The 27357-nt window shown below is 39.6% G+C and overlaps 2 protein-coding genes across 3 annotated transcripts in view; one reads left to right on the forward strand and one right to left on the reverse strand.

Moving 5' to 3' along the window:
- Positions 1–775: 775 nt before the first annotated feature.
- On the reverse strand, positions 776–26336 carry NUDT5 (nudix hydrolase 5). Of its 2 annotated transcripts, XM_037846046.1 has the most exons (10): positions 25984–26333; positions 12521–12624; positions 11222–11289; positions 7405–7454; positions 6091–6198; positions 4713–4808; positions 3986–4087; positions 3131–3139; positions 2943–2996; positions 776–1018 (listed from the first exon to the last, which is right to left on the reverse strand). In XM_037846046.1, the coding sequence occupies exons 2-10, from the start codon at positions 12581–12583 to the stop codon at positions 909–911; spliced, it is 660 nt and encodes a 219-aa protein (XP_037701974.1). In that variant the 5' UTR covers positions 12584–12624; positions 25984–26333; the 3' UTR covers positions 776–908. The 2 variants fall into 2 exon arrangements, with proteins under 2 accessions (XP_037701974.1, XP_037701975.1); XM_037846047.1 differs by lacking the exon at positions 3131–3139 and having other exon boundaries at positions 25984–26336.
- The window catches only part of CDC123 (cell division cycle 123), a 71674-nt gene continuing 70561 nt past the window's right edge, over positions 26245–27357 (forward strand). The window contains exon 1 of the mRNA XM_037846045.1: positions 26245–26539. Within this exon, the coding sequence (XP_037701973.1) occupies positions 26466–26539 (74 nt within the window). The 5' untranslated portion in view covers positions 26245–26465. The remainder of the gene's footprint in view (positions 26540–27357) is intronic.

Here is a 27357-nt window from a genome sequence, read left to right on the forward strand (position 1 = left end):
AGGGAGACGGGAAGAGCCTTTGAGGGGCTTTGGGCACCCCCGAGCCCAAAACAACTTTCTTCTTGAAGGCAGTCTGTATCAGGGTTCTATTGCCTGTTAGCCTCGCTGGCTATGCTCATGGTTTTAACACCAATGATGTAAATCTCACTCTAACAGCCTTGGCTCTTAGAAACGTCAAGTATTTTTTGAGGCAAGGATAGGAAACTGGATTCTAAAAGTATGCGCACATGCCCGAGAGAAGGGCCCATATTTTCATTAGTATCTTTTATCCTTGGTGTAGTGAATGGAATCGAACACTTTTCATTGCAGAAGAGCTAGGCCAGCTTCAGTAATTAGATGTATATGAGGACACTAGCAAAAGGTAAGTAACTGCTTATCAAGAATATTATTCTCTTTATCGATTTTACATCTTCTGCTACTCAAATTCCACATAGCAAATAGTTCAGTTAGGATAGGCCAAGAACGGCCCTATATAAGACATCTTTTTTTATTTCTTCCTAAACTGTTTTAAATACTAATGCAGTAAATAGTTATTTGCATGCCCAGTTACGGCATTTTATATTGGGGGTTAGGTGTGGGAATACCTGACCTCATCTGGAATTCAGGTAAATTTTCCTCAGAAATATTCCCTCTCCTGGGCTAAATTAGAAAAGTATCAGTCAAGCTTTAAAAAAGTAAAAATGAGGGAGTAAATGTATCTGTGTTTATGTTCTTTTTCATCAATATTAGCTGCAGCTGAACAGTCTACCTGGAATTACAACTCCATACTACCACATGCATTCTAAATGGTGCTTTTATTTTGTGAAAAAGCTAGTTTAAACTGCCATTAATCTGTGTTGCATATAAAGACTGAGAGAAAAAGGTCTGGTGGTCCCATTTACAAAAACATGGACAGGTCCTTTTTGGCCTTAGAATTTCAGGAAGGGCACTTCAAAGGGTTTAGTGTTTGCATGTTTCAGCGCCAGCGCGTAGGAGTAGACTCTGGCATCCACTGTGAGGTGTTCATCAGCTACCAGAGCTTGAGGAGGAAGCAAAAGAATACAAGTGAGATTGTGCAGTTAAAAAAGGATAACACATACCCCTTATGCCATCAGTATTTACTGAGCACCTACTATATGTTACTTCCTATGCTCGAGACTGGTGGTACAGTGGTGAACAGGACATTTCTGCCTTTCAATCTAGTGAAAGAATAAAGAGTATAAAAGCAGGATTACAGCCCAACATGAGACGAAAACCAGAAGAAATTAAAGACAGAAAAAGGGCACATATGTCCGAGATAATTTTTTTAGTTGTTAAAAAGCTTGAAGTGGGGGCTATGTAGGAGCTCTTTTGGGGGTGGTATTATTTTTGGAACTGTCCTGTAAGTTTGGAATTATCCCAAAATAAAAAGTTAAACAAAAAATGTTTCAAGTTAACAGATACAAGGGTATACTTAATTTATAGCTCACTGTAGGGCTTTGCTGCTCTAACTAAATGGTGATGCTTGTACAGTTTCCCTTTTAGAGAGTCATGTGTCTTTTTCCCTGCTAAGGGGATACACATTTCCTCATGCAAGTTAAACTGTGTGCATGATAGGACTGGAATTAAACCACCAAGAATGAGGTCTCAGAATCCTATTACAAGAGGCCTTAAGGAGAACTTCTGTTTCTCTCGGCTGGAGCGGGTCCAACTACTAATGTCTGGTTCTCCTAGCCACTTGCTTAGGACCAAGCTTGGAGACGCTCTGATCTTGAAGGCTGGGGCCACCACCTCCTGCTCAACTGTGCATGGCAGGGGCCTGCTGAGTGCTGAGCACTAGACCTTGTCGCAGACTCAACCAAGAGTATCTTCCTCACAGCTTCTCAAATGTTCCTTGTTGAGTGAGTGATTTGATTCTAGTAAAGCTGGGCAAACAGATGCTTTCATTCCATCCTCTCTTTACATCTATCCCTTTCTCCTCCCTTCTTTTCTCCCCCCACTTAATTTTTATCCCCTCTTCTAAGATCAGAAGGGAATTTAAGTTAGGTGAAGGGAGAATGGAGGGATTTTTAAGAAAGGATACTCTACTATTATGAAGAAAAAAAGGCATATGACATTTGAGCATTGAGTGCCACGTGCTTTGCACATAGTACCCCATTTAATTTTAACTCATGCCTCCTCAGAGGTGTGGGCTAGCCTGTTTCATAGTAGTAGATTAGAGAAGTTAAGGGGCTTGTTCAAAGTCAGATGACTAATCCATGGTCAGATGAGCCTCCAAGTCCCTCAGGCCTGTCAGACTGCATGTCAGCCTCGGCTTTCTCTGAAGACGTGTCTATAAATAGATTGCACACTCTTCAGTGTGACTATTCTAACTCCGACTTTGGGGGTCATCTTGAGGTGGTTTTTACTTTAGGTCTAGTTTTAAAAGAAAACTAAAAGGAAAAGTAGGAATAGAGGCTATTTGGGAATCTGAAATCACAGCAGTTTTTGAAAGATCCTCAACTTTTCAAACAACACAGGCATTTTAAAATAAAGCATTCGACTTAGGAAGTAAAACTGTAAGCCAGGATGTCAGAGACCGCCTGCAAATCAAAGCTTCATACCAAATGATGCTTCAAGTAAATTTGTTGAATAATTGCTTATAAATTATTATAAATTTCCTGAAATGCAACCAAGGAAATATGCAAGCTATGAAAACTACTGCTTCCTTTATGGACAAGTTACCGGGGGTCTATGCAGACTGCAGAGTGCTGCGCCTTGAAGGGATAAGTTCACCTGTCCTCTGGACAGTACTCCTAACAGCTCTACAGTCACATCACCTGATTTTTTTTTTTTTTTTTAATTTATTTAACAAAAGCCCTGTGAGGTGGTCTGGCCAAGAACTGAGAAGGAAGCATTAAAACCACAAATAGCCACGAAGGGCCACGTGCTGGGAATGGGGCAGAGAAAACAGAAAGTTGGGCAGTCGCCCTCAGAAGGCTTACCCTCAATTCTCTTCAGCAGGTCATTCTTTGGTAAAGAAATTACTTCCACAAATTCTAAACAAACAAAGTGTAAGTTGAAAACAGAGATAAAGAACAAGCGTGCCTATCAAAACACCCCAAACGTCTGCAGCCATCACCACTGCATTAAGCCCTATGCATGGTCAGCCAGCAGCAGTTGAATCACATACCTCCGTCTCCTGAAAACAAACAGGAGAGAGACCCTTTTAGCAAGGCCAGGAGTGGCAACACACAGGAAGACATCTGTGTAAGGCATATCCAAAGGGCTACAGGAATTTAACAGAAACCCAGGTCTCCACAAATCTAATCCATACAGATACACAAAGTTACTATGGTTCTGCAAATCATCTCTTAGAGCAGGTTCTCTAACATGTATATTTACTAGTTTAACACATTTACCATTTAAAAGGCTGCAGTGGGATTCTGAAACAGATGAACAACTAAAGAGGGTGAGAAATCTAGTGTAGCTCTCACATATGGTGTCCTGTGATATGTACAGAAGAATCTCTTTGAGGGGGGTTGGGTAGGAGAGAAGGCATGGGATTGACAGAGGTTTTAAAGTTTTTGAATCCAAACTTTCCAAGAAATATTAGAGAACGAAGAATTGCCTAACGCCTCTCTAAATACTGAACTCAATGAAGAATAGTTACTAAAACTGCTGCCCCTTAATAGTTATGCCATTTTTACAGTACACATGAAGACAGAAATCAAGGTGACTTTCAAGTTTCTCACTGTTTAATACTTAGGCCCATAACTTAAATTACTAAGTGGGAATAAACTTGGTACCCAAAATATGGATTAACATAATTTAGGATTTTAAAGAAAATATAAAAATCAATAAAGTGATAAAAGATAAGTGCTAAAATATACAAGATTAGGAAAGCAGCCAAGCTTACTGATGAAGCATCTATGAAAGACTATTATTATTCTTTTAACAACAACAACAACAACAAAATCAAACCAACAGCACATTAAAAGGCATTCACTGCACACCCACTACTCAAACACAGCCAGCACAGGCTCACCCAGCTTTGGCTTGGGCCTGACGTTTGCTGCATCGTCGCCGTTAATGGTCACAGTCACGACGTGGGTGGTGCAGCTGGACAGACCAGGGTCCATACAGACAGCTGTGGAAACAAACACAGAGCATCTTGGGAAAAACCAGTCAGGGGCTTCCAAACCTTGTGCAATTTGTCACTAGTTCAATGTCTGAGGACGAAGACGGGGCCCATCGTTCCTAGTTAGGCTAGAACATATCCAGGAGAATGATGGTCTATCAGTTACTCAGTATATGTTATGGCATGCAGGATGACAGCGAATGTATGTAGCAGTTAAGCATGCTTTTCCCAGAGTTACTGAGTCAAGTTTGGTAACTGAGGGATTACATGGTACTAACAAGCTGCAAAATCTTTTCACCACATCAAGAAAACTCAAAATCTTAAGAAGCTTGGCACATGGATGAGGCTAGTAAGCACTAAAGCAACTCAGATTACAGGAAATCCTAATAGGCAATGTAATTTCCTAATTCTTCTCCAACTTCAGGTCCTTCTTGCTTAGACATGCTTTCACAGGGAGGTTCACTTAGAGATGGTGACAAATCCTAATCTATGATTTCTCCTCAGAGAATTGGACAAAATAAAAGCGTTATGAATTCTGACCATGAAACCCACCGACTTTACACCCAGAAGACTCTATTGCTGGGATAATTTTAAGAGTTTGTCCCCAAGTACACATTTGGAAAGCAATACAAACCTGGAGAGCATTCAGCAACGTCACCTTTGTAGCCAGTCTCTTCCTCAAGCTCCCGAAGAGCAGCTGCTTCTGGGCTTTCATTATCATCTATGAGACCTGGAAATCCAAAACATTTATAAGACGGGTGGAGAATTCCAATTTTCTTTGCATTACATTAGAACTAGAATATCATGAAAGTGGTCCTACAGATGAAACTCAGTGAGGCTTGAAACTTTTATAGGAGGAAAAAAAAAAGTAATAAGAATAAAGCCCTAGGTACTTAAGTAGGTTTTGATAGCTATCATCCGTTCCTCTTATTTTGCTCTAATATTTTTCATGAGCATCAACACTAATATTTTTGTACAGCATGGAACTATCAAAGCTTCTGGGAAGATAAAGAACTTGCTGGTGGTTAAAAGGCTTGGTGGTAGGGTTTTGGACTGAGCTAAGGGCCTACAGCTCAAGCGAGCCTGTGGATTTTGTCTATTTTCTCATTTATAAAGTACTGACAGTATATCATTGCCTTCCTCCAGAAAAATACTGAGGGTTCATATGGAAATGCCAAGATGAATGTCACCTGTTAGAACAGAATTTACAGAACTGAAAGCTGGTGGACTTTGGGTTACTAATATGGTTACTGTGAGGAGTAAGTAGGGAGGAGGCTGAGTGGGAGGCAGAGAGTAGCAACTAGAGTCTTTCCTCTCAAAGAGATCAAAAAAAAAAAGTGAAATTTAGGCTATTCAGTTAATTTTTAATGAGATGGCAGGTAAATGAGAAAGAAACGATTTGTTAACTATATGTCACTACGATAGAGCTTTAAAAACACAAAACATAAACCAGTAATGACAAATAAATGAGATTTAATCTCTTCAGGTGGGAACAATCTAATATAGTATACAGTAATACCACAGAGCATTAAATTCTGGATAGCTGTGCTTACTCTGACTGAAAAAAAAATGTTCTAGTTGAAACTAATGACAATTCCCTTGACCTGTTTACATATGGCAGATCAAGATGGGTTTTCCAGACACAGTTTCTGGAGTTCTGCGTCTGTGGCCTAGTTATTACTGTAAATTACTTGCCAAGGGCAGGTTGTTAGTAATATAAAATGAAATAAGTTGACAGACTGAGGAAAAGCAAGAGGTTACTCAAAGAGAGGCTAGAGAGAATGTTGTAAAGAGGAATGGCCTGGGAAGGTGAGCTGTAATGCCTCCTCTTGCATATCTTCCGTGGGTTTAGATGATCCCCCAGAACATGGCTGGTGGCCCCGAGGAGGCTCCCTGCAGACATGGCTTTGTTTTACTCACAACTATATGGACAGATAAAAAGGTGTTTAAGGCCTTGGTGCAGTCCCCCAGTCCCAGAGAAGCGACTTTGTTCCCCAGGTCCAGTTACTCACCTGCAGGGAATTCCAGGCAGTAGCCTCCGATTGGGGGCCGGAACTGTTTCACCAGAACAACACACTCATAATGGAGCGTTCTCTGCAGCACTGGGATAATCGCCACACCTGTCACCAGGAAACACAACCGATGAACCCCATGAAAGCTCAGGAGTGCCTACAACTCAACAGCCCCACAGTTGTAAGAAGCTGCATCTGAAACCTACCCTCTACTTGCCATGAGCAGTAAGAAGTTAACTTCATCTAATATTGGGAAGCTATTCTCATTTAAAAATGTAATTAAAGAAAAAGATTATAATTAAAGAAATTATATTTCCACATTTCTGAATTTTCTTTTGCATTAAAACTTGGTTTTGTTAAAATCAAAACCAAAGCAAACATTCAGCACAGGGGCAAGGACATAAAATTTCAGTCTACACTAACCCTATTTAGAACCACTTCCCATCACACCTCTGGACATCTGTGAAGTCACAATGAACTATGTGCTCCTGGATTTCCTTCAATAATTAGATACATTCCATTGTTTGCAGTATGTGCTAACTAGATTGAATTTTACATTTTCAGCATAAAGGACCTTTTCTTCCAAGTTACTTGGCCTTAATCAAACCAAACAAAAATAGAAACTGCTCAGTTCTAGAAAACACAAACTGCCCACCCTCTGCACTTTGCGCCTCCCAATCGCACACCTCCACCTAAAACAGCAGCTGCAGCAGAGCTGCTCTGTTCAGTCTAGGACAAACAGAAAATAAGAGTCAAATGGGGAAATAAAAAGGAAAAAAAAGAATAAGACCTATGGCTAACTTCCCTCAGGCCAGAGTTGATTTTCAGGATTGTTTCTGAGGTCTAGCAGTCAAAGCACTCATGCCTGGAAGGGAAAGTGAACTGAATGAACAGCCTTTTCCCAATTCCATTTCCTCACCAACTTAGAAAGCAAATGGCTGATCTGCATAAGGTTGTGCCAAAGAATTTTTCCAAATTAAAGGCTCTTACTTAGAGCCTTGAAACAGGATACTTAGCATTTTTAAGTCTTCAAAATATATTGACTTATGCTTGGCTATAAGTATTAGTACATCTTGCCCCTCAAAAACCCTGTTCTGCACTTAGATAGAGCCAGAAGTTACTTACAAAAAAAGGCTGGTTTATTTACGTAGCACTGCAAAAACGAATAGTAAATTTAAAGATACAAGATCATAACCGAGGAAACTTTGTTCTGAGGTCTTGGTCACAGTAAGGAAACCTCCTGCACCGAGTCCCCTGCAATAGCAGGTGCTGCCTTCCCCTAGGAAGACAGTCATCACAGATTTGCACACATACCATCAGCAGACTGTCCTTTCCTGGTTGTACGTTTCACCGTTTCCCAAGTTCTGTTTGGGCAGAGAAGGAAAAACAAAATCATTAGAGTTAAAGGGGAGAACATTCGTAGGTTTCCTGTGTACAGCCAGAACTTTATAAACGCAAAACATGCAAATATATTAATGATACTGGTCAAGAAGACCATGACAATAAAGATCGGCAGACAAATGGCCAACTGTGCTTCCCTACAGCTTCTGAAAATTATCCAAGACAGCTGTTGCTACCCTATACCTAACCCTCTGGGTGCCATCTAACCGGAGAGCCTGCTGAACACTTGTGCTGAAGCTTTCAAATCATTTATTCTTAATTACTTTAGTCTGTTGGGTCATAATCCCTGGGTGAGTGGCAGAGCTGGTGATCACAGCTCTAAAGGCTATTGGGCAGTTGATCCAAATGAAGCCCCCTATGAAAATTCCAGCCCTCCATGTTAGAACAAAAGACAGTGTGGTGTGAGTGAGAGTTCCTTATATGATCTGAAATGTAAAACTTAGAGAAAAGGGGATCCTTCCATTTAATAATGAAGGGATTACTCACCAGAGGCAAGGGCTCTATTTTGCATGTGTGAGAACTTATCTAAGGGGGGAACATGGTTCCTAGAAGAAAAAGTGAGGTGACTGACCAGTTTCCAGCCCCCTTTTATTGCTTTATTTTGGATCAGCTGTTTGTTTCTGGCCATGTTAGCTGTTCCAGTTTTCAGTAACATTTGTCATATTCCATTTTCTCCCCCAGGAACACTGGGCAGAGGTGTACTGAAAATCAGTTATTGGAGCAATCATGTTGCTTGGTGGGTGGGGGTGGGATATGGGGGAAAATCCCCCACCACTCTCTTATACCTTAAATAGAAAAAGCAGTGGTAAGACATGGGAGAGAAGCTCTCTTCTAAAACCCTGGGGACCGGGATAAGAAGGGAGTGAACATCTGCCTCCCAGGGGTAGGAATTACAAGATGTACACCCGCAGCACCCTCTTGCTGTTCTTACTTTTAATCTGGCTGCCCCTAAGGCTTGGACTTTGTCACATTTCTGTAAAAAAAATTCCAGATACTTAATTTCAGATAAAAATATCAGATATCTAATTTGGTGTTAAAAAAACTTTTTGTATATCTTGCAGCATTGTACAGAAATTTCTAATGGGCAACACATCAAACTGAACCTATGACTATCAGACAGACTACAATAACAATGCACAGCAGCTCAACGTTCCTGTTAGTAGCAAGAAGTTATCCAACAAGCAGTTCTGGTAAGTGAATAACACAGGTTGAAAGAGACAAAACACCTTTGGCAGAGCTCTCACTGCTGCCTCCTAAGGTTAGTCCTAAAGACTGAAGAGAGAGTGCTGGGCAAAGCACTGAAGATCCCATCCCAAATACACTAGGAATAAGGGGAAACAAAAAGAATAGATCATTATAGTGGTTAAGACAAAGAAAATAAGCAGTAATGAGCCATAAAGTATGAGCAATAAAATATAAATGCATTCATAAGCGGTATGAGCACAAGAATGCCCACAAGTTGCCTGCAGATAAGCATCTGATTGGGAATCAAAAAAAATCGTGTCTCTACCTGACTTCTAGCTAACTCCCAGCCACAGCCTTCCCGAGACTGTGGTCTCACTTGTAAAACCAGGGCATCAAAGAAATGCTCTCTCAAAAGTCTCTTCTAGCTTTAAATTTCTGAGTCTAGTTAAGTTACTCCATCTTCTAGTCTCCCCAATACAAGAATTAGAAAGGATGACAAAAGAGGATGTCACCAGGTCCTGAATGTCAGGAAAGGGAAAGATGCCAGCGTATTTTTGTAGTTCTAAAACTAATTCCATGTCCTCCTCTATGAATAAGACAGTGGAACAAAGGATTCTCTAGCTGATATTTTACCCTTTTATACATGCTTTGAGATCAGGTAATAGAGAAAACATTTTATAAATTTATAAGCCATGGCCTATTGGAAAGTATGGAGATTCATTCTTCAAGGCTTGGCACCATAATATTAAATACTAATGCTTTGCATGAGACCTCTTCCAAAGCCAGAAGGAAGTCCCTGAGTGGCAGAATAGAGACAAATGTGCTACAAACACGCTGTATAAATAAGGCAGTTGGTAGAGATTACTGAGCTCCACTGCCAAAATACTGAAATAGACCCTGGAGGGAGGCCTGGACATGAGTATTTTGAAAAGAACAACAACAAAAAAATCCCCCAATCATTCTGATGCACATCCCTGATTAAGAAATACTAGAAGGGAAAAAGCGAAGTCAGGTAAAGAGATACACTGGTGTGAGCCAGCATCTGCTCTTCATACTTATTAGTGCTAAGCGTCTGTTCAGGGATATAAAATTAAACAACTTATAGGAAAAAAGAGGAACCAGACTGCACCATTATAAATCAGGTTCACCCCTTCTATTATTTTTACAAAGATAAGTACACTTGAACACACTGTACTCCCTAAGGCTTGAGCCTTGACACTTTTCTGTATTGGGCCTGGTTCCTATCCCCTACTTATTTCATATTTAGTTCTGCATTTCAGAGCCCACAGAGCTGCCACTCTAAATTACAGTTCTACTCCTTCACTGTATTGAGGAATCATAGTGTGCTTAGCTTTCTTACTTCTGGGTTTTCATTTAATGGTGCTATGGATATCTTGACAAAACTTTGCTGTCCCTCTCATTTTTGTGTTTGCTAGTTTAACAGGTATAATCAAAAGGTGTTTAAATTGCTGGCAACTCCACGTACTTATGCACTGATGACACTTCCTCACAAAGAAACTATGCTACTCATTTGATCACTTAAATGGAATATTGATATTCTTTACTAACTTATGAACTTGCATCTTGTAACCTAGATACTAAATTTAGTTACGCTTTCATATCTTCTCATTCTGTTTGATTCCTTTTTAGATTATATTTCACTAAATATTTATTTTGACACATTTTTTCTGGTGGTTATTTATAACATCAAAAGGTTATAAACAAAAAATTTGGAAAATAGAAGATACTACAATTATCCTTCTAACTTTTCTTATGAATTATTTTAGAGTTTAAAAAATATACATACAATATTCTGTTATCACCTTAACTTTTACAACATTGCTATGTTGTCTTTATAATCTGCTTTTTTAGACAGTTGCACAGATTTTGCAAAATAAATACACTGTGACAATCATTTCTCTATTTTAAAGATATTTAGGTTGCTTTCAGATTTTATTTTTTGTCATTTTAAATTTAAATAAACATTTTCAATGCATTATTCTGATTCCAGATAATAATTTCCTTAGCACATTTTCAGAAATGAGCTTACTGGGTCAAAAGGTACATTATACCTGGCGCTTGATACATATAGTGAAATGTTTTATAAAAGGGTTTTTCTAATTTACATTTCCATGATATAAGCACATAAGTTTCACCTCAAACCCAGCAATGTTTTCTCTTTAATTCTTCGAATTGAGAGACTGAAAATTGGTTTAACTGAAGGAAGCAACCTGTGTACTGTTAGTTATCTGCTGCTTTATCAGAGGTAGAGATAGCTTAAATTAGGCTTGGTCCAAAAGTTTCTGGTTCATTCTAGTCTACTTAGGAAGAATAGTGCTGACAAAGTTCTGCAATTATATTAAGTTTAAATTACATTAAATTTATTCAGAGATTATAAATTGTCCATATATTCAAGCAACAGGAAAAACAGCTAAATTAGATTCTTTACTTAAGACAGTTTATAGTTAGGAAAATGCCCAACATTTAACAGAGACCCTGAGAACCCAAATACTGAGCATTTAACAAAGAGGAAAAAACGGTTTACCTTGTTTTACCGGTAGGATCCATGTAAGTTGTTTTTTCGAGCTTGACCCATTTTCCTTCTGTAATTAACTAAAAGGAGAGCAGGCAGTAAGTTGGGAAACTTTCAAACCAAGTTGGTTTTAAAATAATCTACAAGTTTTATATTTCTTTCAAATTTTCCCTGCATGGCTCTCCCACTGATCACACTTCCCTCCCAACAATTCGTAGTCAAGTTTTCATTTCAGGGTCAGTGTTTCTGTAAGGGTGGTGTTGCCTCTTTCTGGAGATTCTGAAGTAGTACCAAGAGGTGAAGTGAACAAGGGTGGCGTGAGGGCGATCAGAAGGAAGCACGGGGAGAGGAGGAGGCTCCTACGTTCTGACTTGTGATCTAGTGCTGCACCTCGGTGTGTTTGTCAATGTTGATCAACATTATTTTACCACCAGAGACTACACAGGAAAATGCACTGTGGGGAATCCATGCCTGATGACTGGATTTCCTGAGATGACTTGTGGGTTTCCCCCACAGCCTGAGACAGGCACCCCAGAGTTATTCTGCCTAGACAATGAAGAATTTAGGTTACTAGGACTAACTTACCTACAGCACTGCACTGAACTGAGAGGAAAGTTTCAGTGTGTACATAAAACAGTAGCCTTTTTCTTACTATCCTATCTTTCACTTTTTGCCAGCAGCAACCTAATAATTATCAGATCTGTTCACAGACAACATGGAAGGATTTTAAATAAAAAAGAATTCCAGAAAGGTGTCAAGATCAGGGTTCCAAGATGATGGATTTAAAACTTATCCATTGCAATGGTTCCTGCAGGAAGAGACTTTTAAAAAGCTAAACTGAATAACATACAAGACAAACATTGGTTCTAGAACTCACTGGAATTCAGACTACAACCAACAATTTAGGTGTTTATTATTCTCACACATACATGTTAAGACCATAAACAACTAAATAAGATCTGATGATTAAGTATGAAGTATCTAAGCCTTAAAATTGAAACATTATTCTTCCACCTAGGGAAACTTTTAATAAGAAAGAAGAATTTTTCTATCATGAGCCAAAATCCACTTTAAAAACAGTCTTAATTTAACTAATATATTAAGAGGGATATACTAGTCCTCCCACACAACAGCCAAATGATGAGCCCTGAAAAGGGAAGGATAAATGTTCAAAAACTGCCTTAAGGACTTAAAAACAATCATTTGAAAGAACAAATAGCATATATAAACACATACATACACATACACACACACACATTTTTAAACTCATTTACTTGGGGAGGGGGAAGGGAAGTGAAAAACAATTTATACCTCCTCTGAAACAACAGACTGTTTGGTTATTTGAGAAGAATCCATTGGTTCTGGTTTTTCCATTTTCAAATTAGTCTTTACAGTCCTCAGGTAGGAAGTTCACACTGTAAGATAATGAGATCGATTTAGGCTAAAATTATTTTTCTGAATTAAACATGTGTCCACAGATGTCTGGTCAAAGTACTTAAAGGGCAAAAAAACCCGATCTACCATCAAAACTGCTTCTCCTCTGACTATGTGGGGGAACTGCCTCAGAAGGAAAAGTAAATGCAAAGCCCCTGAGGAAACATTCCAGAAAGAACATCAAGCCCTCCCAATTAGATTCAGCTAACATTAACGCAGTTTCTAGTATGCATGTCCTAGGCACTTAGATATGTCCTTAATCAGATTTTCTAATTTCAGATCTAAAACACTTTTCAAGGTGGAAACATAGAAAACGTGTTTATTGCTCCCCACATCCACCCTTCCAGCCACTGTCTATTGTCGCTTATCAACCCTTTACAGCAAAACTTTCTTTTAAGAGTTGTTAAGAGTTGCCTGGGCTAGCAGCCTCCCCCACTCATTTACTTTTGATACATGTTTTAACATTTTGATGCATGTTTTAACATGTAACAAAGCTATACTTGCACAAGTCATCTAGTATTTGAGGTCTGCAGTGAAGGGAGCAGGCCCCCACCTCTCCCTGCTTCTGTCCCATTCCCAGAGAGGCACACCTTCCAATCCTAACCAATGCTTTTTTTTCTTCCAGTTTTCAGTTGTGCCATTATTCACCTTAGTTCATTAAAAACCTACTTGTCTTAAAGATCCTATAAATAAAGTGACAACCCACTTTTCCAGAGCTCTCACAGACCTTTCATTTTACTTACTGTACCGGTTTGTATATATTTATGTCCCACAGAAAAAGCTATGTTCTTTGATGCAATCTTGTAGGGGCAGATGTATTAGTGTTGATTAAGTTGGAAACTTCGGATTAGGTTGTTTCCATGGAGATGTGACCCACCCAACTATAGGTGATAACTCTGATTAGATAATTTCCATGGAGGAGTGGCCCCGCCCCTTCAGTAGGGGTGGTGGTGGGGGTAGGGGACGGGGCTTGATTAGTTTACTAGAGCACTATATAAGAGCTTAGACAGAAGGAGCTGGCTGCTACAGCCTAGAGAGGAAAGCCCTGGGAGAAAGCCATTTTGAAACCAGAACCCAGAGCAGACGCCAGCCCCGTGCCTTCCCAGCTAACAGAGGTTTTCTGGATGCCATTGGCCATCCTCCAGTGAAGGTACCCTATTGCTGATGCGTTACCTTGGACACTTTATGCTCTTAAGACTGTAACTGTGTAACCAAATAAACCCCCTTTTATAAAAGCCAATCCATTTCTAGTGTTTTGCATTCCAGCAGCATTAGCAAACTGGAACACTTACTGAAATCTGGCAATTAGATCTTATTCAAATACTCCGATCATAAGGCTATTTCTATTTTAATAATGATCTGATTACTACTGTTACCATTGCAAAGGTATTATTGGAAAAAAAAATAATTTTAACAAACATAGCCTATTCTGAAGCATTGTTTTCTGTGCCTACCATTTCTAACTGCCAGGCCCAATAGAAAGAATTCTAAACTACACCTCCTCCATCCTACAGCACCCAGCCCTGCCCTCATAGAGGTTATGCCCTGGGGGCAGGGATAGGTGAGACAGCAGAAAGTGAGGCCTGGACTGTTGCACTTAGTTTTAAGTTTTAAATGAGGGCACAGGGAGAAGAGTTCCTATGCTCTTCTTTTAATTATTTCCAACTATTAGATTTATTTTGTAACTGAGAAGTTAGGATTTAAGGGCTGATTATGATTACCAAATCATTATACAGATACTCCTCTTTACTTTCTAGTATATTAGAGTAGACAGAAGAAATACCTGAGATCTCTGAACTGCAAATCAGCAGCCCTGATCTTTGACAATGACTGCATAGCCTCTTGTGCCCTTGTGATTGTAAAAACCTCGTGACTAACCTTTATTTGTACCCATTTATCCAGTTTTTCAACTTTAAAGTCCTCCGATCACTAAAGACAGCCCCTGATGTTTATTAATGAAGAGTCTTGAGTCAGCCCAGAACTAACCCACCCCAATTCCAAAGTTATCTTGGCTCTAACTTGGTTAGCTGTATCTAACCAAAATGGGCCCTCCTGACATGCGCAGTAGCTTAGACTTTAACCTCCAAGTCACCTATATCTTATTATAATACTAAAAAAATCATGCCCATCATACTAAGGCCATCATTTTCTTACATTCATTCTGTGACTAAGCATGTAGTCAATCTGCACATGCTCAATAATTAGATCACCTCTAATTACATCTTCTGGGGCTACTGTACCCATTATTCTAAAACCTGCTCATCTTTTGATACTATAAGACTATCGGAATTATTGCAGCTCAGGGAGACAGATTTTGGACCAATAAGCCATCTCCTGCTTCATGCCTAGCAATGAAACTCGTTCTCTCTTTGATACATCAGTGTTTTGGGATTTGGGATTTGGTCATTTGAGTGGATCGGGAGAAAGAATCTGTCACCTTGGTCTGACAACAATTCCACTTAAAGCTGTGACCTGGACAATTGGGAAAGGTCTTTTGCCTTTCCCTCCAGGCAGCCCTCTGGTAGCCCTCTGCTGCCTTAGGGAAATTCCAGAGGCCTTTTCTTTCTAATTTCCAGATTTGTTTACAGTAATTACAAAAATAAGGCTTTGAACCCTGCTGCCCAGAGGGTTTTTTCTACCCCCCCCCTTCAGGATTATTAGTTTTTATATATATAAGTGCTTATTTATCTATAAGCAATTTGAATACAGCTCTTCAAGAATTTTTTGTTAATGTGCTATTACCATCTTGATGTATGATAAGATACACTGGACAGGCAGACAGACACAAACAGTCACATAAGAAACAGAAACACAGAAAATACTTTTGAGAAGGACAAATAAAGGATTGAATATACATCATCTCATCCCATTTCTGCTCTTTTGCAGAACAATTCTGACTGTAATACAGTATTCTTTCCATTGAGCCATTTTCAGGCCATTTCCCTCCTGATTCTAAATCATACTGAGGCCAGATTGTGTTACAGAAATAAACCCTTTTCTCATAGACTCATAGCTAAAATCTTTCCAATTTTTCAATACAGCCCAAAGTTTCCCATTTTAAAGAATTTCTGTAATCAGTAACCAATTAGGAACACTTGATCAATACAAACACAGTTAAGAAACCAATAAATTTAAAGACTGTGGAAGCCATGGGCCTGGGGCCTTCCCCAACTGCCTTGAAGACGGCACACAGCAGTTTGCTTGAGAATAGTTTGACCTATTCTCCTTGTAAAATCAGGCACTGAACAATCTATACCCGAAATTACCTCCTCCCTGAGACTCCCTGAGATATTGTTATCTACAAGATAATCTATAATCCTTCCCTCCTCCCTGTTGATTACAATCAATCCCTCCCTAAATTGCAAGACCCCCACTCCCACCTTATGCTCCTATACCCACTGGAATGTCGAGCCCTTAAAACCAGCTTGTTCAGCTCCCCCAAAGGGCAGAATATCTTCACGTTGAGCTCTGAACACGCTGCCATTCAGAGCAGCTCCAGAATCCATTCAGAGAAGCTCCTGAATTCAAGGCGATGTGACTTGGCTTTCCATCCTGTAGGTAAGCCCCGTAATAAAAGCTCAGGTCTCAGAACGTGTCCAGTGCTTTCTTTAGTTCTTTGGCTACAAAAGCTGTCTTGGGTCGTGACAAAGACAATACTTACTATATATTTAAGTACACACCCATTAGTAACTAGAGCAAACACACCGATTAACAATTAAACAAGCATTAAACACTTACTATACCTAGATAACACCCCAGTAAGAGTTAAACAGGCATACTTCATTTCATTTAACACTTAATTAACTGTTGGATTACTTATTTTCCAGGAGTATACTCAACAGACAAACTTAGGTCAGGGCCTCAAACCCCATTCAGAATGGTACCCAGAAAACAGAAAGGTGTAGAGGTCAGAGCAAGGGGGATTGTTCTGGAAGTGGGAACCAGGACCTCAAGCTCAGGTCCAGGGAACTCAAACAACCATTAATTTCTGGACCCACTTTTACCTTGATGACCCACTCACCCAGTCAGATGTCCAGATTTGGAACTGTAAACTGTTTCTCTCTTTGAAGCTTTTTAAAGGTCTGGAGTGCCAGCAGACTAGAGAAAAACCTAGTTGCTGAGCCTCTAGACTAACAGAGTCTAGCAGCCACAACAGGCTCAAATACTTTGTTTACCTGCTCTGCCTGGACTCGAGATTTGGGCATTCGTACTCCTTGCTTCTTGGGATCCTTTGTCTCTTCATGGTCACCAGATTTGTGTATCTTTGGAGACATCTCTCAAGTCTTTTGTCCATTTTTCAATTGGGTTGTTTTTTTAAAAGTCTGTTATCTTCCAGACCACCTCCCAAGTGGATGTCATTCGTTTCTCTTCTAAAACACCCTGGCATTGTTATGACAGGCTTTTGCTCTTCTGGTTAATTGGGTACTAAGCTGTAAGGTCCACATCAACTGGAGTAGCAGTCAGTTCCCATTTCAATTACCTACATTCATAAAGCAATGCAGCAACTTCTGCCTACCACTATTCAATATTTCTAAGAATGTTGTGATGTTTTCACACACTAGACTTTTTTAACCCTGAAACACATGACACATCATAGACCCTTAGTGTTCAAATCAAACTGAAAATTAAGTTGAATCTTAGTTGAAGATTAAGGACAACCATAAATGAATTTGTAGAATACTCAACATTATCTACATGTGGAAGTTTCTCCTAACATATTAGTAATGAAATATAAGTGACCTTAAGTTCTAACTAATGAAGTGGGTGAAATTTAAATTCAACTTGTAAATCTTGAAGTAGTAGTGAGCCAATTTAGGAACATTCTTGCCCAGTAATGGGAACAGTAGAGTATAAAGCATGGAATTTAACCCTCATTTCTGTTTCACTTCTAGTGCCTAGTCCCAAAATGGCACCATTTAACTTCTGCTTCTGAAATGGTGCTGAAAATCATATTCTTTTTTCTGGTTTAGTACTATTTTGGGGGTGTTCTTATAATTTGTCTGAAACATTTTGGGAGTCGTAGGTAATCAAGAACATACTTTGAAATCACTTTTTTTGTAATTTACATTGTCTATAGATTGCTCAGGCTGTTTCCCCTTACCTTAGGATGGAGGCTAATCCATTCTATTCATAACTGGCCTAGAGGAGTGCAGCTCTGCCACTTTTTTTTTTTTTGTAATATACATATGTAGCTTGTGTTTTAAGCTTTGCAACATTTTAGCCTAACAATTTTTTTTAATACAATCCATTTGAAACAGCTATTTTATAGCTTAGCATTTGCCAACTGAGTATTGATCAGGTTTCCAAGATCATTTTATAATTATGAGTTTAACTAATTTAGTCAAATGAACAGTAGTAGATGGGGAACTAATCTTCCGAACAGTACTTTTTCACCTTTGACAGTCAAGAATCCCTTTGAAAGTCTAAGATGAAAACTATAGGGTTTTATGTAAATCTATAAGGACTAGTGGGTGCCTCTTTACCTCTAAAGATATTTATGGGGTGGGGATCACTAATCTTTCTGTGTTGTTTTGTGTTACCACTTTGTCTAGTTTTTAGGAATCTAGGTTAAGAAAGAACACTTTCCAAAGAAAAAATTAGAAGTTACCCAGGTCTTCCTTCAGCAATTTCTGGTGGAGCTTCATCTTCTGAGAACTGCAGTTAAGTGTGGATTTGCGTAACATTATAGAGCATGTAGGCAAAGAAAAGTAGCTGAGTTTTTTCTACTTTTGGTTAGTTGTCATCTGGGTCAGTGTGCTACTTTGATTGCTTATAACAATACAAACTGTTTGTCTCAACCAGTGCCAGTTAAAAGTTTAATATATTATTATTATCTGGGGTACTTTCTGAGGAATAACTGCTTGTTCTGTTAGTGGCACTCTAGGTTTCAATATGGTAAATGGCTGTTGGGAACATTCTTCCTCAAAGTATCCATGTGGCTTTTTATGTATCCAAGTAGCTTTTTCCCTTGCTACTTTTAAATCTGTTCAAATGTTGCCATATTAAAGAGGCCTTCCCAAGTCACAGAGTAGCCTCACCACCACCCCACTTCCTACTCGCCTTACCCTTCATCTTTCTCCATAGAACTTAGTCACCTGAAATACATTTTGTATGTTGTTCCTCTCCCCTTACTCCCTTCCTCCCCACCAGAAGGTAAGCTCCCTGTGGACAGGGCTTCTGTCCCCTGCTGTATTTCTGGTATCAAGGACATGGTCTCACCTGTGATGGGCCGGTGCTTCAGCTGTCTTAACTGAGATATTCAATCAGTAATTAATTTTTTAAAACGTACTTTATGAATATTAATGCAGTCTGACATACTACTTCAGGGTTTAAGCAAGTGTGAAGATATGCAGACAGCCTTCTCTCATCATCATTAAATGATTTTTGTTTTTATTTTTTTAGTGTATAGACCTCTTTTCTTGCTTTAAGATCTCAAATTTCACTTTTTTTTTTTTTTTTTTTTTTTTTTTACCAAAATCCTTATTGGAAATTGAGTTCCTGGGTTTGCCCAAAAATAAATGACAAGTAACAATTTTGATAACTTGGTAAATCTCAACAGGACGTGTACAGTAATTAAACAGGAATACATGTGCATCAGGCAAAATACTCACCCATGGACAGTGAGATGGCTGCTGGGTACAGTGATGCTGCATCTGGGTGTTCAGAGGTGACACTCCTGTCTAGCCTCTTGAGTTCAAAGCAAAACACCCGTTTTGCTCCTGGGCTTTGTCAATCTTTGGAGCCAAGGGGACCTTCAACCCCACACTATCTTGAGCATTTGCCAATTGAGGATAAGACTCCCATGAGATTTTTTTTTAATTGAGATATAATTCAGGTACCTTGAAATTCACCCTCTCAAAGTGTATATTTTAGTAGTTTTTAGTATATTCTCAAGGTTGTGCCACTCTCACCACTGTTTAATTCCAGAACATTTTCATCAAAAGGAAACCCATACCCATAAGCAGTCACTCTCCATTCCCCATTTCCATCAGTCTCTGGCAACCACTAATTTAATCTCTCTATGGATTTGCATATTCTGGACATTTCACATACTATGTGGTCTTTCCCAACTGGCTTCTTTCAGTTAACACAATGTTTTAAGGTTCATCCAAGTCATGGCATATGTCAGTACTTCACTCTCACTCCTTTTATTGACTGAATAATATTCCATTGTATGGGGATATGCAACATTTTGTTTATATAATCATGAACTGATGAACATTTGGTTTGTTTCCACTTTTGGGCTACTAGGAATAATGCTGTGATGCACATTCATGTACATGTTTTTATGTGAGCATATGTTTCATTTCTCTTGGGCATATACCTAGGAATTCTTGGGTCATGTGGTAACTCTATGTTTAAAGTTTTGAGGAACTGCCTGTTTTCTAAAGTGGCTGCGCCTTTTTAACATTCCCACCAGCAATATATGAGGATTCCAATTTCTCCATGTACTCACCAGCATTTTAACTACTGTCTGATTATAGTGATCCTAGGGGGTGTGAAGTGGTATCTCGTGGTTTTCATTTGCATTTCCCTAATGATTAATGATGTTGAGCATCTTTTCATGTGCTTATTGGCCATTTGTACATCTTCTTTGGAGAAATGTCTATTCAGATCCTTTGCCTATTTTAAATTGGGTTGTCTTTTTGTTACTGAGCTGTAAGAGGTATGTGTGTGTGTATATATATATATACACACACACATATATAAAATGCTGGATATAAGTTGTTTGTCAGATATATGATTTGTAAATATTGTCTCTTATTCTCTGGGTTATCTTCTCACTCTTCATGGAGTCCTTTGAAGCACAAAAGTTTTTAATTTTGATGAAGACCAATTTACCTGCCCCCCCCCCCCCACTGCTTGTACATTAGGTGTCAAATCTAAGACAATCAACTGACCATAAATGTATGGGTTTATTCCTAGACTCTCAGTTACTTTCCATCAATCTATATAAATGGTTGCTGAATCCACAAGTAGGTAAGACTAACCAGGGAAACAGCTTAGATAGAGAATTATGAAACACTAGCACAATTGGGGAAACAAACTAGCATTTTTAATCAAAGAAAAGATACTACATAGGAAGTATTTGGGAGGTATTACAATAATTAAAAGGGATTTTCTGTCCTTCTGTTAGCTAAATTTGTATGAATGAAACGGTATTTGTATATTTAGAGATTGTACACAATTCTAAAGACTTGACAATGTTCTCCCTGTCCGTATTATATCCTGATACTGATCTGCATGTTGTCAGACAACAGTATGATCTTGTTAGTCATAGTTTTGGTTTTCCTTAAAAGAAGGTTACAGATCATGGAAACAAAATTTACTTATCAGTTATACTACTTTGCTCTAAAAATCAGCTGTAAGTCAGAACTTAATCTTCAACAAAAAAGGACTTTAAAAGAGAAGCAAGGCAAGTATATAAATTATATTCTACCTGTTAATTACCATAACCCTGGGAAATGTGTAAAGGTGCGACAGGACAAAACTTCTGCTATGGTTTGTGGTTGATGACCCTAATATAGGTCAACGGTCAAATGTTTTTATTTTTGAAAACAGCCTACTTTAGAAAATGCTTATAAGAAAATTAGGGCCTGGATTATAAGCTCTTACAGCAGTCACTTTATTCCTGAGTTTTGTTATCTCTAAATTCTGAGATGCTTTGCTCTTTGTGTATAACCTGGTAGTTCCCTGGAAATTTGGGCATCTGTGTGACACCTCAGACTCAGAGTTAGAGTTCTGAAGCTCTGCAAGTCAGCATTACTCCATACGGCAACTGTTAAAGAAGCTGAAAAAGAGATCAGACTTCAATTAGAGATACGAATGAAGCTGATCTGGTTAGTCCTAAGGCAAATCAGAATACAGGGTAAAAGATACTGTCTGCATTTTAAAACTTCAACTTCTGTGTGAGACCAAAGGAAGAGATATTTATTTTGCCCAAAATTTAAATTTTCTGTGGCATACTATCTAATTTAACCTGTCTGGTCAATTTATTTAAACAATTGAATTCAGCATTATTTGACATGGAACCCAGAATAGGGAATGAGATCTTAGTATTCTGTACAAGTTGATATAAATACTCTGATGCATTTCAGAGTGTTTGGGTCAAAAAATGAAAACATATTTGTAATGTCCCTTGAGGGACTGGGGAAAGAAAGCATGGAACTATTAAGCTTCCCCACCTGAGGAATTCCTGCTATTCTTTTAAGCAATAGGGGCTCCCAATTTAAAAAGCCAAGCCCTTAAACTAGAGGCTTGCCCTTATGAGAATCATTTTTTAATGGCAAAGCTAAGCCTATTTATAATTAATGCCTAAGAGACATCCTCAGAGAACCTCTTTTGTTGTTCAGATGTGGTCTCTCTTTCTAAGCCAAACTTCTGTAAATAAATGCAATAACTTACCCTCCTACATGGGATATGACTCCCAGGGGTGTAAGTCTCCCTGGCAACATGGGACAAGACTCCCAGGAATGGGCCTGGCTCTGGCATCATGGGATTGGTTGCCCAAAGAGGGGGCTGACCAAAGTGCTAGTGGCTAAAAGGTTTCAAATAGAGTTGAGAAGTCACCCTGGAGGTTATTCTCATACAAGTTTCAGCCAGATATTACAAAATGCCACAGTATGCCAAGCCCCAAGCAACAGGGTTCCTGAAAACCTCAAGGACACCCCAGGTTCTATCTAAAATCTATAAAATGTTATTTCCTCAATGTAACATAGTTATAAATTGCCTCCTTCTACTCTTTAATTAAACCTATAATTTTCAATTTACGTATTGTTTATTTTTCAGAGACTTAAGGCCTCCGGATTGTTCCTATGCCAGTTAAGCCCTGAAACCTAGACATACCAGTCTCTCCGAGAACAACCAGTTTCATTCCTTGGTAGAATAACGATGATGCTCCTTTTCAGCACAAAGAAGTTAGAATGGTTGTTGCCCAGATATCCCTCAAGATTGAGAAATGGAGAAAAATAAAAGAGAGGAATTTTAACTAGAGAAATTAAAAATTAACAAATGATTATGTTTACTACATCATATAGATGTTTCCCTTTCTATACTGTAGAACAGGCAGAAGTTAATACCAGAAATGACAAACTCAACTAGTTTCACCCTTGTCTATACTTCAGGTAGTCTGATATTAAGATATGATTTAGAAACCAAGAAAGCAGGGAAGGAAGTCCAAGCAGAAGGAACTATATGAACAGAAGAAGAGATTATAACTGGGAAAAGTTTGGGAAAGTTTGGCCAGTCCTGTGGTTCTAACAACCCCCACCCCCACAATAAAACATGGGTAATGGATGACCTTAACTCTTGAAACACTCTGCATACAACATCCCCACCCAGCATACCACAAGCTCTTAATGCCATAGAAGCCAGTTTGGGAGTTTGGTAGCAGGTACAATTCCCCACTATAGGGGAAGATAGTTGATTAATTCTTCGCAAATTTTGTCTTTTAGTATTATTAACAACAGCTGGATTAGAGTTAAGTGGGAAATAAGATTCAAGACGTTAAAATAAGAATCCCAAAAGCCAGGCTCAGGAGTTTGTACTCAAACTCATTATTCAATCATTAACATAACTGAATCCCTGCAATCTGCTGAGGTTGCCAAGTGAAGCAAAAAAAACAGACCAAAAAGTATTTCTTGGTTAGTCTCTTCCCATTAAAAGGTGAGTATTGTAAACACCATTAATACTCAACCAAACATGAAGATCAGGAGGTGGAATGGAGAAATCAACAGCATTCTTCGAAAGAAAATAATGGTGAGGATTAATGGTGTAGAGGGGATCAGTATTTGTAAAAATAATTTTCCGTTTGATCAAATTAGGCATGTCTAAGATGCCAATCTACGTTCTGTCAGAATGATTACCCAAAAAAGCCACTTGATTTATAAGTTACAAAGATTCAAAGATTCAGTATAAGTTTAACAACTGTAGTTATAATCATAAGAAAACTGAAAGTTTTAGTTTTTAAAAGATAATATTCTGAAAAATCCTTCTTTTGTAACATTCACCATAAAATTGTGGTACTCATAAGAAATGGATTCACTCTAAGTGACCTCATCTTTGCTGGTAAGATTTATGCAGACTTCCTGTACTTAATTTGGTAATAGAAAGTCAAGGAAGGTTTTCAGGTTTTTCCCTTCTTTTAGCAGGTGGAGCCAGGATGGGCAAGGAGGGAAATAACATTTACTTAGATTATGCTACTTGGTAGGTGATTTATAATCATCACCACATTTCCTTAGGATTGAAGAAGAGTGGACTGTAATTACCCTAGGGAAGATTAATTAGGTACAGCTGTACAGCAATGCGACCAGTAAAGAACCTATTATAATAGTCCATGCAAGAGACAATGCAGGTTTGGACTAGGGTGGGAGAAGCACAAGGGAACTGATTTAATTCCTTGCAGATGAGAGTTTATTACTTGTCCTAAAACACTTAGCGGGGAGGGTAAATTAAAGCCGATTTCAAGGCAAAGGAAATTGGGACATCAGAAGGGTGGTGCAATGTTCAAATCTGGGCATGCCAAGTTTGGGATGTTGGCAAGATTTCCAAGTGGAGAAAACTAGCAAGTAGTTGGATTAATCTAGAAGAATCAGTCATATTATGGAGTCAGAAAAAAAAAGTGGTTTTTTTTTCATTATTTAATTTCGAATTGCACAATAAAATCCCCACCCAATCACTTACTGACATTTTTCAGTATTTCCACTGTTGCAAAGGTTTTATCAAAGAACTCAGTAAACACAAACACCTTATGACTAAGCAAAGAAAACAAAGGTGGTGGTTAAAAAACAGTGAAAAGTAATTTAGTTGTACCCATTCAAAATACGTGAGATATGTATGTATTGCCGGTTTACTTGATGCTGGTTAAATGTGTAACAATTACTTAAAACCAACTGTGAGTAACACTAAAAAGTCAGTGAACACATTCCCTAAAGGACACAGCCTGAATAAGTCATCTATATCAAATTCCTACCTTGTGTCTATATTTTAAGTTTATAAACTTAGATGCTTTTCTACAAATAAGTGCGATTCTGTAATAAAGCTTTGCAGCTGCCTCAACCGCAATGCTCAAGTGATGTTTACTGTGCTGTTAAAGCATTACTCCTTCCACAATGACTACATTCAGGGTCTACTTTCTCCTATACCTCTATTAACTCCTATCTTCAATAGAAAAATATCTTATCCACATTCCCCCAGATCCTCTTCAGTTGCAACATTTTTTTTTCTAGTTCAAATCAAAACAAGTATTTGAGAGTCCTCTTCATATACGGCATAGAGCTGGCGCTCTGGAATCATTCTCCCAGCATTTTAGGAATGCCTCCTTTCCCCCCTCAAAACAGGAAGAACCGCATGCATAATCCTGGATCTCGGAAGTACTTACCAAGGAATCACTATCGCCCCGCACCGACGCAGACTGCAACATTATAATCTACAGCAGCTTTGAAAATGTATCTGTAAAGGCAACGCGCCCAACCAAACCACTTATTTTAAAGGGGGTGGTGGTGGGGGGTGGGCAAGAAGAATGGGGGAAGAGATTCTAAATTCAAATATGCAGAGGATCCCTTTATTATCCTAATGAACGCCTTTCTAAAACGCCTGCAGTCGCTGGAGTTCTTCTTTCTAATTTAAAACTGCTTAGACGGACCAGTAACAGTGTGGAATTTTAAGGCAATATCTAAAGTGTGTGCTCTTGGGCATAGGTGCCTGGGACAACGCCACGGCTTGTAAGAAACAAAGCTAGACTCATAAGACTTTTATCAGCAACTAGTGATTTCTCTCCTTTAAGGCAACAAACCAAGCTGAACTTTCTTAATACCCATTTTCTGGTCGCCATTAGACACGTCATTATGGGTTGAGGGAGGAGAGAAAATAGGGTGACAGGAGAAAAAAAGAATATTGCCATTCAACTAGAAACCTCCCAGTCAAATGATTCCATCACTGCAGGGATACTGATAAAAATCTGACCGACACTTTTGCCGAGCAGGAACAAGTGAACTCATACTCAAAGAAGCCAACTCTGCTCTTTCCTCTGCCCTCTCAAATTTGCCTCTCTTCTCTTACCTTCAAAGACGCACCCCCCCCAGCACCGTACAGGGGACTCCTTCCTTCGCTCTCGTAAGCCTCCTCCGCGAAAGAAGAGGGGCCAATCCCCCCTTGCAGTTGCCTCAACTCCTACACTCAAATTAGCATTTAACCGTGGTGTATCCCTCTCTCTTCTCAATTCCTGCTTTTCCTCCCTTTTTCCCGGAGCCCAGTCGCACAGGGTAGACCCGCACGGCGCCAGCATGCTCCTTCCCTCTCCTCTCGCCTTCCTCCCCAAAGAGGCCCGCGCCGATACCTACTCCAAGGTGTGGAGCGAAGGAAAGAGGATTCCTCTGGGAAAGGGAACGAAGGAAGAAAAGACGAGCCCGAGGATGCTCTCTCCGGAGACGCGGCTACTACCGCTCGGGACCCAACCACACCTCGCGCTGGCTCAAACATGCGCGCTTTTCCCCTCCCGGTGGCCGTAGAACCGCCAATGACCTCGCTTTAGAGGATTACTTCCGGATCAATGCGCGGCTGAGGCAGAAAGGGGCACATCAACTTCTTAAAAATCCTTTTCTCCACACTTCCGGAATGCCTCTTCCGGGACCCAAACTCTTTGTGTGTGTTTGTGGTAAAAGTACGCCCTACGATTTTCTCCGCTCCCTCCTCTTCTACTTCTTCCTGACTTTGTGGACCGGAAGAGTCCTTAAATAAAAATAGTTCGGCAGGTACTTCCGGAACCGGAGACAGGGGTTCCGGGAGAGTGCTGGCGAGGAGGGAAGGCGGCTGCGGCTGGAGTATGAAGAAGGAGCAGGTGCTGCACTGTCAGTTCTCCGCCTGGTACCCGCTCTTCCGAAGCCTCACCATCAAGAGGTAAGACGCGAGGGGTCAGCGCGGGGCGAAAGGCAAAAGGGAACTGCGACGCTCTGGGTGAATCCCAGCTCCGTCAAGAAACGCAGGCCTTGGACGGACTGGGTAAGGCCTGGAGCGATGGTGGTGAGGTTTCGCCTTAGTGGTGGTGGAGGTGGCGGGACAAGTGAAGGAGATTAATACTTGCCATGCGCGCAAAGCACGCGGGGACTGTGCTAGGGGAGGAAGGAGTGTGGGTGCCAGGGTGAGTAGTGGGAACAACCTAGTGTGGGCTTGGGAGTTGTGCCTTTCGCCATCGCTCTTTTTTAGAATGAGCAGGGCCACAGAGGCAAGGTGGTAGGATAACTAGGTAGGCCGGACTTTTGCCATTAACTCGCCGAGTATTGCTTACCGCCACTGTAAAGTGAGAACAATTGGCACTGACCCTTCCTACCTCACAGTCCGTTGTCAGTTTCCAATATGATGCTGTATGCGAAAAACATTATTAAATGCAGTTGTGTGTTGGTAAGGATGATACTGTGATGTGAGAGGAAGCAATCTGGGTAAGGAGTGGAACAGTATTTGTTTTCTAGTTTTCTGGTTTAAATCCATTCCCGCTTTGCAGGATAGGCAGAAAATTAACGGTTTCATCCTTTAGTTTGTCATTCAAGGTAATGTGGGAAAGTCAGCTAGGAGAATATCCCCGATTTTTCAAAAGGAACCAGAGCATCTGGAACATGATGCAAGAGCAGCTTTCTCTCACTAAGAGAGGTCTGCCAAAGAACTGTGTATCTATGGATAGGACTTTCTATATTTTGCTCCCTTCCCCTGTAGATACAGAT

The sequence above is a fragment of the Choloepus didactylus genome, chromosome 8 (assembly GCF_015220235.1).
Source record: "Choloepus didactylus isolate mChoDid1 chromosome 8, mChoDid1.pri, whole genome shotgun sequence".
Lineage (NCBI taxonomy): Eukaryota > Metazoa > Chordata > Mammalia > Pilosa > Megalonychidae > Choloepus > Choloepus didactylus.